The sequence below is a fragment of the Theropithecus gelada genome, chromosome 20, assembly GCF_003255815.1.
Source record: "Theropithecus gelada isolate Dixy chromosome 20, Tgel_1.0, whole genome shotgun sequence".
Taxonomy (NCBI): Eukaryota; Metazoa; Chordata; class Mammalia; order Primates; family Cercopithecidae; genus Theropithecus; species Theropithecus gelada.
In genome coordinates this window covers 64,155,570-64,173,542 of record NC_037688.1, presented here as the reverse complement: position 1 = coordinate 64,173,542, position 17,973 = coordinate 64,155,570, and the positions used below count along the sequence as shown (strand labels likewise).

Here is a 17,973-nt window from a genome sequence, read left to right as displayed (position 1 = left end):
GCCCAGGCTGGAGTGCGGTGGCCGGATCTCAGCTCACTGCAAGCTCCGCCTCCCGGGTTTACGCCATTCTCCTGCCTCAGCCTCCCGAGTAGCTGGGACTATAGGCGCCACCTCGCCCGGCTAGGTTTTTGTATTTTTTAGTAGAGACGGGGTTTCACCGTGTTAGCCAGGATGGTCTTGATCTTTTGACCTCGTGATCCGCCCGTCTTGGCCTCCCAAAGTGCTGGGATTACAGGCTTGAGCCACCGCGCCCAGCCAATGTTAAATTTCTATGGAAAACATTCATCCGAATCAGCCATCATTTCATTACCATTTCTGTTTTATTAACACATTCAGAGTGTGAACCGGTTGGCAATGGAGACAAGAAAACTAATGAAAGGAAATCATTCCAGAAAGACGGCTGCATTTGTCCGGGTACGTTCTCAAGATAAGGACTGTCGGACTTCGAACTCCAGTGGCCTGTTTAGCTTACGGGTTACTAAATTACTCTTCCCAGAAAAAGATGAATGTGTCATGATAAGAATGGTTTAGTATTGATTTTTCAGATTAATTTTTCCCTGTATCTATGGGATGATCTGTTTTCTAATGTTTTCAAGAGAAATGGTTAAATAAGTCTGAATTTTAATATGTGTTGTAGGGAAGGTGAATGAGCGATGGATCTGCATTTTTATGTGCCAGCTGAATTAGCTTTCATTTTCTCATATACTAATATAACACATATTTTACAACATTATAAAATATAAAAGTTTCTAATATAAAAATATGTATAATAATATTGTTCTTATAACTGAAAGACCTTTTCTCCTCTAGATAAAAATGATGCTCAACTTTGGTTTTGTTTTTTTTGAGACAGAATCTTGCTCTTTCGCCCAGGATGGAGTGTAGTGATGCGACCTCAGCTCACTGCAACCTCCGCCTCCCAAGTTCAAGCGATTCTCCTACCTCAGCCTCCCAAGTAGCTGGGATTACAGGCACATGCCACCATGTCCGGCTAATATTTTTGTATTTTTAGTAGAGATGGGGGTTTCACCATGTTGGCTGGTTTCAAACTCCTGTCCTCAAGTTATCTGCCCGCCTCGGCCTCCCAAAGTGCTGGGATTACAGGCGTGAGCCACCGCACCCAGCCTGATGTTAAACTTTGAAAAATCATTTTCAGCTTCTTGAAGCTGAAAATTTTATCAGATGTGATGCTTCTCAAAATTTATTTATCTATTCATTCATGTATTTATTTTTGGAGACAGGGTCTTGCTCTGTCACCCAGGCAGGAGTGCAGTGGTACCATCATAGCTCACTGTAACTACCATGCCTGGATAATTTTTTTGTTTTTTGTAGAGATGGGGAGTCTCACTAGGTTGCCCAGGCTGGTCTTAAACTCCTGGCCTCAAGTGATCCTCCTGCCTCAGCCTCCCAAAGTGTTGGGATGACAGGTGTGAGCCACTGCACCCAGCCCTGCTCAAAATTTTAAGAAAGAAATGTATGTCTGTGTTTTTTCATGAAAAAATGCTCATCATCACTCATCATCAGAGAAGTGCAAATCAAAACCACAATGAGATACCATCTCACACCAGTTAGAATGGCAATCATTAAAAAGGAAACAACAGGTGCTGGAGAGGATGTGGAGAAATAGGAACACTTTTACACTGTTGGTGGGACTGTAAACTAGTTCAACCATTGTGGAAAACAGTGTGGCAATTCCTCAAGGATCTAGAACTAGAAATACCATTTGACCCAGCCATCCCATTACTGGGTCTATACCCAAAGGATTATAAGTCATGCTGCTATAAAGACACATGCACATGTATGTTTATTGCGGCACTATTCACAATAGCAAAGACTTGGAATCAACCCAGATGTCCATCAGTGACATACTGGATTAAGAAAATGTGGCACATATACACCATGGAATACTATTAAGCCATAAAAAAGGATGAGTTCGTGTCCTTTGTAGGTACATGGATGCAGCTGGAAACCATCATTCTCAGCAAACTATCACAAGAACAGAAAACCAAACACCGCATGTTCTCACTCATAGGTGGGAATTGAACAATAAGATCACTTGGACACAGGAAGGGGAACATCACACACTGGGACCTATTGTGGGGAGGGGGAAGAGGGGAGGGATAGCATTAGGAGATACACCTAATGTAAATGACGAGTTAATGGGGGCAGCACACCAACATGGCACATGTATACATATGTAACAAACCTGCATGTTGTGCACATGTACCCTAGAACTTAAAGTATAATAAAAAATAAAAAGTATCAGTAAAAAATAAATAAAATAAATAAATAAATAAATATGTGTCTGTGTTTTTAAACATGAAATTATATTGAAAAGATTACGGTAAAAAATAAGCATCCTGGCTCTGCCCTTTGTCACGTTGCTTGTCTTTCCTTAGCCAGCCACCTCAAACTCTTTAGCAGCTACTTCTAATTACCTCCATATTTTTAAGTAATTGGTTTAAACAGCTATTTCTCAGTTTATCAATGTTAGGTGCTACGTATTTACTTCCCATGATGATGGGTGAGGATTTATTTTTCCTGCATTATCACTCACTCTCCTCATACCCCCATCCTCCTTGAGGGTCATCAGACAGAGCAGAGTTGTACAAGAGGGGAAAATTGGGACTCAGAATGGGGAGATTCACTGTTGTAAGTTTCTTTACTTGGAAATACATGAGGGATGAAAACAGGAGTCTGATTCTGCCACCGTGGCATTGCCAGCGTTAATGTTTCTTCCCTTCTTCTAGGCCTGTGTTGCCTACTGCTTCATCACCATCCCCTCCCTGGCGGGCATCTTCACACGTCTCAATCTCTACCTGCATTCTGGTCAGGTGGCCTTGGCCAACCAGTGCCTCTCCCAAGGTAAGTCCATCGTTCTCTCATCTCGGGCAGTCCCTTGCTGCTTAGGAAAACTGACGAGGTGTGTGCATATGTGTGTGTAGAGAGACAAAGATTTCTTTTTTTAGAGACAGAGTCTCGCTCTGTCACCCAGGCTGGAGTGTAGTAGTGCAATCATAGTTCCCTGTAACCTCGAACTCCTGGGCTCAAGCAGTCCTTCCGAGTAGCTAGGACTGCAGGCGCACACCACCACACACAGCTAATGTTTTTATTTTTATTTTTTATAGAGATGGAATTTCACTTTGTTGCCTGGGCTTGTCTTGAACTCCTGGGCTCAAATGTTCCTCCCGCCTCCCACCTGGGCTCAAGTGAGCCTCCCAAAGTGCTGGGGTTACAGGTGTGAACCACTGCGCTTGACCAAGAGAGATTCCTTTAAGGGGGAAAGAAAAAAAAAAGAATAATAAGTGATGAGTTTTAAATTTGTTTCTCTGCTAGGAAGCACATTGGACACATGCATTTATAGAGTCAGATCATAGAGCACAGATGTCTTCCTGTAAGAACCTTCTTAAATCTGCCTAGGACAGATGAGGTCGTGCGGCTCAGACGTCCTGAGCTTGGCACACCTGGGGAATGTGAGACATGAGGACTGCTTCACAGTGGCAGATTCATGTTTGTTTGTTGTTGTTGATGTTTGTGTGTTTGAAACCCCAGAGACACACAAGTACCATCTAATCTGTGGTAGAACAAATACCCTACAGTTTGCTGTTACAGATAAAATTTCTGCCCAAGACTGATCTTTCCATACTAGGCACCAAAGCCATCCATTAGGCAAGGATGCTCAGGATCGTTTATTTGGGAGAAGGTGATCTCAGTGCTATCAGAAGGGTGATATGAGATGAGACAGGGAAGGAAAGGCAGCCAGAAAAACAGGCACCATCGAACAGGTCATTCCTGTGGGCAGCTGAAGCTCATTCCTATCTGGGTGGTGGTGTCAGACACAGCCAGTGTTTCTCCACCTGAAGGGCCAGGAAGACAGGTGATTTTCCCTTTATTCTCATCTGTCATTGACAGAGCGCTGCTTCTGAGATATTAACCCCCTGGCATTCTGGCCTGCTCCATACTTGAGCCAAGAGAAGGCACTCAGGTGGAAAGCCCCAGTGTTTGCTGCAGGACACCCTGGTTCAATGGGGTACACCAAGGGCATGCAGGCAGGTCAGCAGCGCGGTACCCACCCTGCAGGCCATAACACAGAGGGTAAAAGAAATCTTTACGTGACATTTATGAAGCATTTGTGATGTGGCAAGCCCTTTGCACATGTTATCTCATTTCATCCTCCCAGCAGCTACATGGGGCCGGTGCTGTGGTTGGTCCCTCATTACCCAGGTGAGTAAACTGAGGCAGAGAGTGGCCAGCTCACTTGCTTGGGGTAGGTCCACTCCTGAGTCACTGTGCCAGCTCTCAGCCCCTGATCTGTCTGGCTCAAGGCCATGCCTCTTCACCACTTCATTGACTGGGAAGCCTAAAGGAACGCTGGGGCACTTCCATAGCGCCATAGGAGGTGGACTGAAGTGTTCAGTGGTGGTTCTTTTCCCGACACAACTGCACAGATTATGCCAAGGCTGGCGCCTCACCACTTGTTGCCATTGTCTTGGTAGGGCATTCTGGGCCAGTTGGAGAGTGGTCACTCCTCCATTCTTTGAATCACTGTCATGGAAGTTCTGGGGATCATCTGTGTCTTGATTCAACTGGAGCAATTCTGGGCAGTGAAGTCTTCATACATGGTTGCTGCCCAGGAACCTTTAAAACCTTGCTTGGTTTTGCTTTTAACTCATGGGGGACTTCAGTAGCTTCTGAGTGCAGCTGAACACTTGCCTCTCGAGTTCCCCTGTGAGCTGGTGGCTGCCCACCTCCATCCTCAACTGCCTGCATCCTCATCTCCCATTTGCTTTAGCCACACAGGCCTGCTTTTGTTCTTTGAACATACTCAGTGGTCTCCCAGTGCAGAGCCTGTGGCTTTGTTCCCTCTTTCTACAATGATCTTTCCCCAGATAGTTGTATTTTTTTTAATGACAAGGCAGATGGTGAGAACAAGCCACAGCTCCTTACGGAGGCCTCTGCTGGCCACTCTAGCTAGAGTCGCCGCCCCGCCCCACTCTGTCACCTCTGCAGCATCATCCTCATTACCATCGTTGCACATTCCACAATCCGATGCTTTCTTACTCTGTTTGTTTACTTGCTTATTGTCTGTGATACCCCCTCTCCCTACTAGGACAGGCACGTGTCTTCATTGTGTGTAGGTCAACATGGAACTTTCTCCTACTGCTTGCTTTGGTAAGAATGATGGGTTATCGGGAGGCTGAGGCACAACAGTCGCCTGAACCTGGGAGGTGGAGGTTGTAGTGAGCGGAGATCGCACCACCTGAGCAACAGAGTAAGACTGTCTCGGAAAAAAAAAAAAAAAAAAGAACAATGGGTTAGTGAGAAACAAAAATTAACAGTCACCACCAAAAACCTAGTGATGCACAGGATGAAAATTAGAAGACTGTTGGATATTAGAAATTTTAAATCTGCTTCTAAATGGTTCCTTCTTTAAAAGCTCAGGAATGGTGGACCTAGGTAGGCATACCTGAATTGGTTTTACCTGCAATAATAGGAACAAATTGTGAGCTGCAGATACCAAAGCTCTGACACACTTACCAGAACTGCAGGTGGAGGCTTTGGAGGCCTAGATCTTTCTTCTTCCAATGTTATAAAATCAGGACCATGGATTTGAATGTTGTGGATCTCGGGAAATTTATGATTAGATCCCATATAGGGCTTCACGGTAACTTTTTTTCAAAAAGCAAAACAAAAATTCTCTACCTGGATAAAGGTATCCCCCTTATCAAAGATTTGGTGCTCCCAGGAAGTGTTGAAGGACAGCTGTGAGTAATTTCTCCCTGTTGCGCTTCCTATAACATCCTCTGTCCCCACCGAGGGACAGTTGGTGTAAGAACAGCCCCATACACTGTGCATGGATAAAGACAGCACCCTCCATGTCAGGACTCTGGGCTCCTCGTCTGCCTCCTCTGTCACTTTCAGCTATTGCAGGAGAGCGGGAATGTGGAGTCCGCTTCATGTTTAATAATTTATCGATGATTTTTACTCAAGTCTCTAAATGCTGTGGCGTTAAACCTTAAAAGCCTATTATTTTTCTCCTGAAAGCCACAGGCAGCAATCGCTGGCCAAAATAAATAATGCATTCAATTACTGAGAATGAGAAGGCTAAATATAAATTAAATGAAGCTCATGGAAATGCGCTGCTTTTGTTTGCCTCCCTAAACATCCTCCCCTTGCAGCTGGTTATAAAGTGTCCCCGTCCCTCCAGTTCTTTTTCTTGCCTCCCTTAATCCGGCCTTGGTTGTATCTTCTTTAGCAGGCTGTGGCTTTCCCAAGGCTGGGTCCATCCCGACAAGTAAACTGTTGAACTCTCAGGCAGACTGGTGCAGGAAGCTGAGGAAGGCTTGCTGCAGGGGAGGCCTGGTTCTGTTTCTTTATACACACTAGTGCTGCACATAGACTGGATTGTGCAGGGATTTGGTGCATATGCTCGTGCCCACCACCCCAGAGTATGTAGGAGAAATGAAGGACTTGCCAGCCAGAGATTTGGTCGATCAGGTGCTTCGCAACTGGAGATGGCCTAGCAATGCCTGTTTCTCTTTTCTTTCAGTCCCTTCTCTAGGTAACTTCTTGCCCTTGTTTGTCAATGGCTCTTTCTAGAAAATTATTACCAGGCCACAGCAAGAGCAGGCTCTTTTTTCCTTTATTTTTACCTTTGTTTCTTTATCTTTACAGTTTATAATCTAGAAAAGGTGGGTGTTTTACAGGCCAGGCGTGGTGGCTCATGCCCGTAATCCCAGCACTTTGGGAGGCTGAGGTGGGTGGCTCACCCGAGGTCAGGAGTTCGAGACCAGCCTGGCCAACATGGTGAAACCCCGTCTCTACTAAAAATTTTAAAAGTTAGGCAGTTGTGGTGGCGCGTTCCTGTAATTCCAGCTATTCAGGAGGCTGAGGCATGAGAATCACTGGAACCCGGGAGGCAGAGGTTGCGGTGAGCCAGGATCTCACCACTGCACTCCAGCCTGGGCGACAAAGTGAGACTCTGTCTCAAAAAAAAAAAAAGAGAAAAGAAAAGGGGGGCATTTCACAATGTAAGTATATTTAAGGTGGGTCTTAGAAGAAGAACATGTGTTTATGAGGATGTGGGAAGGGAAGAAGGAAGGATTAGCATTCCTGGTAGAGTAAATGGCCTGAGTAAAGGCATGGAGATGTAGAATTACATGATGTATTTGGCCAGCAGCAGAATGTTGGGATGAGGCCCTAATTAGTATGGACTTTCAAGTCTTCTGCTTGCATTGGTCCCAGTCCTGACTCTGCCACCTACAAGCCAGGTGCTGTTGGACGACTCAGGCTTTCTGTCCTGTTTCCCCATCTGTAAAGTGGAGATGATGACAGTGGTGCCTATCTGTTGAGTGTTAAATGAGAAAATGGCCTTAGAGCACTTGGCCCACTGGCACATAGTAGCTGCTCAGGAAATATGATCTTAGTTTATAAATGTCTCTCAAATGATGAAAGTATGCCATGGGTTTTAGGAGCTAACTGTATACAGTACATTGATAGCTGTTTGGTTTTATAGTTTGAAAGCCAGATTATTTTTCACATGCAAAGCATTGGGGAATCTGTAGGAAACCAGATCTTTGTTTTGAGACAAACTGATGAATTACGCTAAAAAGAATTATGGTTCCTCCAAAGCTGAAACAAGATAGAAAGAACAATTAAAGAGAAATAGTGGTCAAAAGAATTTTTTTTTTTTTTTTTTTTGAGACAGAGTCTTGCTCCCTGGACTGCAGTGGCGTGATCTCTGCTCACTGCAACCTCTGGTTCCCGAGTTCAAGTGATTATCCTGCCTCAGCCTCCCAAATAGCTGGGACTACAGGCGTGCACCACCACACCTGGCTAATTTTTGTATTTTTAATAGAGATGGGGTTTTACCATGTTGGCCAGGCTGGTCTCAAACTCCTGACCTCTGGTGATCCACCTGCCTCAGCTTCCCAAAGTGCTGGAATTACAGGCATGAGCCACCATGCGCAGCCAAGAATGATTTTTTATTATCATTAATAATAATGCTTTTCCCACCTTCTGTAGGGATCTCCCCTCTTCTTTCAAAACTTACTTTCTTTTATTTTTTGCATCGTCATCCTTCAGAGCTGGGTTCATATGTCAGGTCTTTAGGAAAACCATCCTTGGCCTTCCCATTTTTACAGATAAACAAAAAGTTAGGTCAGGTCATCCTGTACAATATATTATCCACTCACCTGTGCTTTTCCTCCTTATACTTATCACTGTTATTTAACAAGTAAATATGTAAGTAGCTGTCTGCTTCCCCCCTGTAAGCGCATCAGCTCCATGAGGTCCTCTCTGTCTGGTTTACTCAGAAAGTTTGAGATTTTGGAGCAGTTTGGATTTCAGATTGGGGACGTTCAACCTGTATGTGGAGCCCCTGGCTACCACAAACTGTAATGGCTAATGGAAATAGCCAGGGTCATGGTATGGGAGAGAAAAATTATTTTGCATTTCCTCTTCCTGGAGAGTCAAGAATGGCTTGTGAAGGAGAAAAATGGTTTTCACTCACTTACCAGGTCTTGGTGATTTATGGTTAAGTTCATATTTACTAGTTTAGTTAACAGAACATCCTCTGAAGAATGTCTGATTTGATTATTTTCTCCAACCCTGAGGCCTCTTTGATGAATGCAGACAAAGTAGGTTATTTTAGTTGGAACAGTTCACAGCAGGGCAGATGACATCAAGCTTGTCGCCCACGTTCACATCTGTCCACACATGATCCATCCACCTTAGGGAGTGTCAGGGCCTGGGTTGGATGGCAGCTGCTCATGGAACCCACAGAAAAAGGGCATGGGCAAGTCTCCTGACGATCTCTCGACCCTTATAATAGTTAAATTATAACCTGCAGTTTGTTTCCTCCTGTCAGTATTTTTTGGTCATCTTTTACATGCGGCCCACTGTGCCAAGCGTTGTATGGGCAACAGGAATACACTTAAAGAGACTACAGGCTGGGCTGGGTTTGGTGGCTCACACCTGTAATCCCAGCACTTTGGGAGGCCGAGGTGGGTGGATCATTTGAGGTCAGGAGTTCAAGACCAGCCTGGCCAACATGATGAAACCTTGTCTCTAACTAAAACTACAAAAAATTAGCCAGTGGTAGTGGCACGCACCTGTAATCCCAGCTACTTGGGAGGCTGAGGCAGGAGAATCGCTTGAGCGTGGGAGGCAGAGGTTGCAGTGAGCCAAGATCGCACCACTGCACTCCAGCCTGGGCAACAGAGTGAGACCGTGTCTCAAAACAAAACAAGAAAAAGAGACTACAGGCCATTCAGGGAGAGCAAATCTGTTTACAATTATTACACTGGGCAGCACAGGATAAAGGTCATGCAGTATGGACATAAAATATGCTTGGGAATTTTAGAGCAGAGAGAATTAACCCTTGACTCGAAAGAAGAAGAAGAAAAAAAGGTAGCATTGAAGAGCCTGGAAGGTCAGGGAGTATCTTGTTATACTGAATTAAGGTGTATGGCATTCTAGGTTGAGGCCTGGAGGCTAAGAAAACAGTAACATCTGGAAGGAATGAGGAAGAGATCAAATTAAGGTGATAGTTGGGGGCCTAATTGTTGAGAGATCTGAATTCCTGGCAAAATAGTTTTATTCAGTACATATTATTAGGTAGGTGGTTTCTCTTTATTTTGCAGATGGGGAAACTGAGGCTCAGGCCGTGCCCAGGAGCATCCAGCTAATAAGTGACCTTGTCTCTACTTAACCACTGTGCCTCTCTATATTAGGTTAGTTCTTCTATATCGTAACACAGGGCTGCATTTCTAATCCCAAGTGCATGTGGTTGCTAGAGTTCAATTATTACGGACTGAGCATCAGATAAACTAATTTAGGAAACAAAGAACCAAAATTAAGATAAGGAATACCTAATCCTTTCTGCTCAGGGAAATCTAAGCCCAATATTTGCAGAGGCAATACGCAACCTCACATGAGCTACTGCAGGGATGAGAGAAAGGTATGTCATCCTGTAGTATCTCAGAGGTAGGAGTTAGGTAACACATGGGCTGAGCGTGCTTGGCTCGGTGAGAGAGCCCGTGACAGTTCAGAAGAGGGAGGGAGAGAGTGCAGGAGCCTTCTGATGGTACTACCGAAGCTAAGAAGTAATTTATATGTCCCGAGTGGATTTTTCACATTAAGTGTTGACATTCAGAATGAACTTAAAAGGCATAAACCAGGTGGCAAAATTCTGCATAAACCAGGTGGCAAAATCAAAGTTAGATTAAGCCGTCATTGGTAGCAATTAAGCATTAACGTATAAGGTATTTAATTGTTCCTGGAGATTCATATTTCTTTACATCTTGCTCTGTGTACATATCAAAATAGCGTACCATAAGTCCTCAAACTTAACTGTTGGAATAACAAGCTCTATTACAAAAACACAGGCTAGTAATAGATAGTGGTAAATCTCTATCAGTGACTTGCCTGTGGATAACTTGGCCATTGAGACCAAAGGCATCCCATCACTTGGTGACAGCACATCTTCATTGCAGCAGACAAAGTTTTCAGCAAGAAGATAGGTCTGGATGTTGCATTTTCTGTGGTAGTTTCCATGATACTGATATTGTCAATCAAAACCTAAACTCATACAGAGTTGAAGATGGGTAAAGATGTTTGGCAGTGGGGTTTGTATACCTTGAGAGAGAGTGATGATTTTTATAGCCAGAACCCTACTTTACTAATACATATTCAAGAGGTGGGAGTCTTCAACCCCCTGGAACATCTTGTCTTAAGAACTTATGATTTTTGACTGGGCGCAGTGGCTTACGCCTATAATCTCAGCACTTTGGGAGGCCCAGACGGCAGATCACTAGAGACCAGCCCGGCCAACATGACAAAACCCTGTCTCTACTAAAAATACAAAAATTAGCAAGGTGTGGTGGTGTGCGCCTGTAGTCCCAGCTACCCGGGAGGCTAACAAGGCATGAGAGTTGTTTGAACCTGGGAAGCGGAGGTTGCAGTGAGCCGTGATCGCACCACTGCACTCCAGCCTGGGCAACACAGCGTGACGCTGTCTCAAAAAAAAAAAGAAAGAAGAAATTATGGTTTTTCTGTTCTTCAATTTTCCTGGACTAGAACAGCCATCAGTCTGAGTTACCTAGGAGGGCATATGATGGATTGGAGATCTAGGAGTGAATTGAGTTACCTTTGAGGTCTTGTTTAGCCTCAGGTGTTTATGACTGACGAGTGGTAAAGATTTCCATTAGCACTGACCTAATGCATTATTGAAAAAAAAAGCAAAACACCGACTTTGAAGGTGGGTTGGGTTATCACTTCTTGACTGTCACTTACGATTCATGTATTGACTCATTTTCCATATCACCAATGCCAAGGATACAAAAGGTTGCATTTTTGCTCCTGTAGGTCCTAGTTAAGTCTGAATTCCTTTTATCATGTATTGAGGGTGTTTGGTGAGATTGTCCTGTATCCAGTTGAAAATCTAGGCAATCTGTATTTTAAATCCTAATGACTTTTGCTATAAAAATTCAGAATGCTCATCTGAAAAACTTCCAACAATACAGAAATGCAGGACTCTTAAAAAGTAAAAAGCCCCGAGATAAAAGTCTCCAATAATATGCTGTATCTTCCCACCCTACCCCCAAATCTGCCTTTGTTAACAGTATGGACATCTTGATTTTTTTTCTTTTATATATCCATTTAAAAATATTCATTATTCTTATATGCGCTCGGCTTCTCTATTCTACTTGCCTTTCTCCTTCCCTCTCCATTTATCTGTATTCTCCTATATATATGTAGTTCCCTTTCCCCCTTAGAAATAAATGGAATTATGTCTTCTACAGTGTTTGTCATAAGCCTTTTTTGGCTTCTCGGTAAATCTTGGTGTCAATCAATACCCTCTTTGTAAGGGCTGTTTGGTATTCTGTTTCTTCTTTTTTTTTATTTTTTGGAAGTGCTGCAAATTATTTCTTCAAATGGCCTCCCTCTGTTTTTTTCCTCCTCCAAACTTCTGTTGAAAAATATATGAACTCTTTGCAAGTTTCTGCTCTGGCAGACAATAAATAACCTGCATCTTAATTCTGAGCATGTTGAAGCTCTCTGACAGTTGTCCAATTGACTCATTTTCCATATCACCAATGCCAAGAATACAAAAGGTTGCATTTGCTCCTGTAGGTCCTAGTTAAGTCAGAATTCCTTGTATCATGTATTGGTATTTTAGCCTCTTGGAATGTGGAACTCCATTGTTCAGACAGAGGTGTATTCAGAGCCTCAGTGCACACAACAGATGCCAGTGGGGCTCCTCAGGTGGATGTGCCTGTGGGAGGTTACTGCCCCTGAATTATCTACGGGAGCTCAAAGAGGCCCCAGAGCACAGTATGGAGCTTTTTAAAGCTTTGAGAAGAAGAACCCTTGCAAGTGGACTGACTGGGGAGCTTCAAGCCTGAAGTCTGACTCATTTCATGGAGAAGCTAATTAGAGAGGACCCTTCCAGCCATCCTCACGGTGCAGTGCAGAACAGCATCCCTGGTTGGTCCCCACACAGTGTGTGTCACCCCTCAGCTTGGTGCTGTGCCTTACACATACAGGGAACTGGGGTGGCCGCACCTTAAACAGCAGGAGCATTAGAGTCCATGCAGTGTGTGGCCCTGTCCCCACTCCCATCTCCACCTTGTCCTACTCCGGTTAAATAGGAAGGGAGTACATTGTTTCGCCATCCTTCTGTTTTATACATTTCTAGGACTGAACACTTTACAGCAAACTTGTATTGCCTTTGTATGTTCAAGAAAAAATATTTTTAGAAATTTAAGCCTGGGCAACATAGTGAGACCCCCGTCTGTACAAAATATGAATTAAAAAAATTAAAATAAAAAATTAGCCAGGCATGATGGTGCACGCCTGTAGTCCCAGCCACTTGGGAGGCTGAAGTGGGAGGGTTGCTCGAGCCCAGGAGGTTGAGGCAGGAGTGAGCTATGATGGTACCACTGCAATCCAACCTGGGCAGCAGAGCAAGACCCTGTCTCAAAAAATAATAATAAAAATAGGCCAGGCATGGTGGCTCATGCCTGTAATCCTTGCACTTTGGGAGGCAGAGGCAGGCAGATCACCTGAGGTCAGGAGTTCGAGACCTGCCTGGCCAACATGGTGAAAGGCCATCTCTACTAAAAAAAATACAAAACTTAGCCAGGCATGCCGGGTCTGACCTGCAGACCCTGACCCAGCGACGGATGAAAGAATGACACAGATATTTTGCCTGTCAGCACGGTTACAGCTACGAGGCTCTGCTGCCTGAGTCCACAGCATTGGCCTCAATAAGCGGGCTAAGTTCGCTGGCAAAGTTTGCATTTATTTAGTACAGATTAAATGACAAAAGTCTCAAGTAAACACCACTAGAGGGTAATTAATATTGCCGACCTCCTGAGTAGAGAGCACTCATACACCCACAGATGGTCTTAGGACCGCATGAGTAAACAAGCTATTTAGATAAACTCCCCCACATTCACTTATTATTTGCTCTTTTGCTATCAACTCAAGCTAAAGAGGATTAGGCTGCCTTCAGCCATAGCCCTTTCCTAAAGCTTTTGTAAAACCTTCCTGCCTTCCAAGAAGGCTTGCATTTTTCCTGTAATTTTCTCTTACAATTTCTCCCACCACACTAACCGAGCTCCTACAAGGCCATGGCAGCAGACGCCTGTAATCCCAGTTACTCGAGAGGGTGAGGCAGGAGAATTGCTTGAACCCAGGAGGCAGAGGTTGCAGTGAGCCGAAATTGCATCACTGCACTTTAACCTGGGTGACAGAGCAAGACTCTGCCTCAAAAAAATAATAATAATAATAATAGGCCATGCACAGTGGCTCACGGATGTAATCCCAGCACTTTGGGAGGCCGAGGCAAGTGGGTCACCTGAGGTCAGGAGTTCGAGATCAGCCTGACCAACATGGAGAAACCCCGTCTCTATTAAAAATACAAAATATTAGCCAGGCATGGTGCCTTATGCCTATAATCCCAGCTATTTGGGAGGCTGAGGCAGGAGAATCGCTTGAACCCAGGAGGTGGAGGTTGTGGTGATCCGAGATCGTGCCATTGCACTCCAGCCTGGCCAACAAGAGCAAAGTCTCAATAATAATAATATAATAATAATAATAAATTTCAATTAAAATTCCAAGACAGAAACCTATCATAAGTGAAAGATTTGGTGTCCATCCTCATCCACCACTCCAATATTACACCTAATAGTTTGGCATTTATCTTGCCTGACCTTTCTATGCATCTACATAAGTTTGTATACTTTTTTTCCTTTCCAAAGATAGGCTGACACGTATACAGCTGTATGATTTTTTGTCCTTTTTTTTTCTTTTTTCCCCGCCACTTCCCCGATTTTTTGTATTTAATATGGCATAGATATCTTTATACCTCAAATATACCTCAAAACATATAGATCTGCCTTATTCTCTTTATTAGCTATATTACTTGCTTGGTGCAACAGTGAAATAATTTCTTTTTTTTTTTTACATTTTGGAACTTTAGGCTGTTTTCACTTTTTCTTCAAATGATCTTAGAGTTGATATAAAGATATCTTCATCCAAAGGGAACAACTGAGCCAATCCTTGATAGTAGCTAGGCAGCATGAATAATCAAAACATACAATTTACCTCGCATCTTCAACTAAGCCCTTATTTGCAGCTTCTGTCTGCATCTCACCCTTTCCCACAGCTATTTGCTTGTGACATATATTTTGGAGTCTATCTGTGGGGTTTTAGTGGCTTTGTGTTCTGAGTGTTTGATTTCTTCCTGTCCTTGCAGAAGTTTCCCGAATATCATGTTCTTTCAGTGGTCCACAGACCATTTGAAACTACTCAGGTTGAGAACAGGAGAGTCTGAAACTTCAGATGGAAAATGTCAAATGTGATATTTGCCAATGAGCATCCCTGGCGTTTACTCATCATATATACAAAATGATGAGGTAGCCTGTCCCCATATTTTTAGCAAGGACCCCAACAATTCTTACAACAGAGCACTCCAGGAGTACCACAGTGCTCTTACAAATATGGGGACGGTGGCTGTGTTTATGCAGTGTCTCTTACTACGAATATGGGGACGGTGGCTGTGTTTATTATAGAGTTTCTCTTACTATGAATATGGGGATGGTGGCTGTGTTTGCTCTCTGCCCAGCAGAGAGCAGTGCTGTGAGACGCATCAGTTGCTGTGTGGAAAGAATGATAGAATGCTGCTGGAAAAAGTGAAGTGCCTACCCCAAGAAAAAGGGGTCTCAAATACAGTGAACTGTGGTGTTGGGGTCAGCAAGGCCTGAGTGGGGTTTTTCTGGTTTGGGTTTTGCCTTGAAGATGGGATATGCAATGATCGTTCTGAGATATTGGAAATATAAGCAAAAATAAAAGGGGGGGATATGGAAAAGAAACATGGATGTCCCAGCTGGGCATGGTGGCTCACGCCTGTAATCTCAGCACTTTGGGAGGCCAAGGCAGCCGGATCACCTGAGGCCCGGAGTTCAAGACCAGCCTGCCTAACATGGTGAAACCCCGTCTCTACTAAAAATACAAAAATTAGCCTGGCATGGTGGCACGTGCCTGTAGTCTCAGCTACTCGGGAGGCTGAGGCAGGAGAATCTCTTGAACCCGGGAGGCAGAGGCTGCAGTGAGCTGAGATCACACCACTGCATTCCAGCCTGGGCGACAGAGCAAGAATTCGTCTCAAAAAGAAAAAAAGAACCCCAGAGGACTTGGATGGAGGAAACCTAGTCCATGTACTTGGTGCTTTTCCCTTCCTCTAGTGGAACCAGGACAATATGTATTTTTTCCTTTTCTAAAAAAAAGTGTGTGGGTACATAGTAAGTATATATCTTTACAAAGTACATGAGATGTTTTGATTCAGGCAGGCAGTGTATAATAATTTCATCCTAGAGAATGGGGTATCCATCCCCTCAAGCATTTATCCTTTGTGCTATAAACAATTCAGTTACATTCTTTCAGTTATTTTTAAATGTACAATTAAATTACTGACTAGAGTCACCGTGTTGTGCTATCAAATACTAGGTCTTATTCATTCGTTCTAACTATTTTTATTTTGTACGCAGTAACCATTCCCACTTCCCACCATGCACCACCACTACCCTTCCCAGCCTCTGGTAACCATCCTTCTACTCTCTGTCTCTATGGGCTCAACTGTTTTTATTTTTAGCTCCCACAAGTAAGTGAGAACATGCAAAATTTGCCTTCCTGTGCCTGGCTTAATTCGTTTAACATAATGCCCTCCAGTTTCACCCATGTTGTTGCAAATGACAGAATCTCCTTTTTTATGGCTGCATAGTACTACTCCATTATGTATATGTACCACATTTTCTTTATCCATTTGTCTGTTGATGAACATTAGATTGCCTCCAAATCTTGGCTGTTGTGAACAGTGCTGCAACAAACAGGAGTGCAGATATCTCTTCGATATACTGATTTCCTTTCCTTTGGGTGTATATCCAGCAGTGGGATTGCTGGATCATATGATAGCTCTATTTTTAGTTTTTTCAGGAACCTCCAAATTGTTCTCCATAGTAGTTGTACTAACTTAACATTTGCACCAGCAGTGTGTGAGGGGCCCCCTTTTCTCCACATTCTCACCAGCATTTGTCATTGCCTGTCTTTTGGATAAAAGCCATTTTAACTGGGGTATGATGATATATCATTACAGTTTTCATTTGCGTTTCTCTGATCAATGATGTTGAGCACCTTTTCATATGCTTGTTTGCCATTTGTATTTTATTTTATTTTTTTGAGAAACATCTATTCAAATCTTTTGCCCATTTCTAAAATCGGATTATTAGAGTTTTTTCCTGTAGAGTTGTTTGAGCTCCTTATGTTCTGGTTTTTAATCCTTTATCAGATGGGTAGTTTGCAGATATTTTCTCCCATTCTGTGGGTTCTCTTTTCACTTTGTTGATTGTTTCCTTTGCCGTGCAGAAGCTTTTTAACTTGATGTGATCCCGTTTGTCCATTTTTGCTTTGGTCATCTGTGCTTGTGGGGTATTACCCAAAAAGGGGACAATATTCTTTACTACTGGGAATCTGAGTTCTCCTTTTTCTGTAGGTCTTTAAAAAAATCCACTATATCTTAAATTATCTTCCATGGCTCTTAATAGCTACAAAACAAAGTGTTACATGCAGTTGACATGATTATTCTGAACTTTAAACTATGAGGATAAACTGCTCTCACATGCGGTAGGATTTGATTTCTAATTACTAAGATAAGATTGAGAAGTCTCCAGGCAATATTTCCTATATGGGGCAAGTCTTCTGAGGATAGAACTAAAAATCTGCTTTGGAACCCCGCATGCCCCAACCTTTAAATAACTATTTATTTTAGCTCCCTCCTTTAGAGTGGAAACTGGGCGGGGTGGGTGAGAGGAGCCAAGTTCTGGGGACAAAGCTGCTGTCTTTTTCATGAGGCATAATAATAGGCACATTCTCTGGGCCAGTCAGTAACAAACACATAAATAGAAAAAAAAAATGGTCTTTCAAGTTGCTCTGAGAAGAATTTGCATTCCCACTGAGAACCTTGTTTCATGATATACTTCCTTCACTGTGGGACTGCCAGAGGACTAAGGAAATGAGCTGCTTAAAGATAGGCCCTGGGGGCCCCTGTAGGTTCCATAAGTAGGGCCATGTCTTTTTTTTTCTTTTTTTTTTTTTTTGAGACAGAGTCCTGCTCTGTTGCCCAGGCTGGAGTGTGGTGGCATGATCTCAGCTCACTGCAACCTCTGACTTCCAGGTTCAAGTGATCCTTCTGCCTCAGCCTCCCAAGTAGCTGGAATTACAGGCATGTGCCAACACACCAAGCTACTTTTTGTGTTTTTAGTAGAGATAGGGTTTTGCCATGTTGGCTAGGCTGGTCTCAAACTCTTGACCTCAAGTGATCCACCCACCTCAGCCTCCCAAAGTGCTGAGATTACAGGCGTGAGCCACTGCGCCCAGTTGGGCCATGTCTTACTAGTGGTCACAAGATAG

General features: G+C 43.5%; 1 protein-coding gene across 2 annotated transcripts in view; it reads left to right on the top strand.

The window, feature by feature from the left end:
• VPS35L (VPS35 endosomal protein sorting factor like) overlaps window positions 1–17,973 on the top strand; it is a 148,509-nt gene that overhangs the window by 94,305 nt on the left and 36,231 nt on the right. Inside the window, exons 25-26 of one of the 2 annotated variants that reach the window (XM_025369693.1) lie at window positions 337–414; window positions 2,751–2,865. In XM_025369693.1, the coding sequence (XP_025225478.1) occupies window positions 337–414; window positions 2,751–2,865 (193 nt within the window). The remainder of the gene's footprint in view (window positions 1–336; window positions 415–2,750; window positions 2,866–17,973) is intronic. The other variant, XM_025369694.1, reaches the window with a different exon arrangement.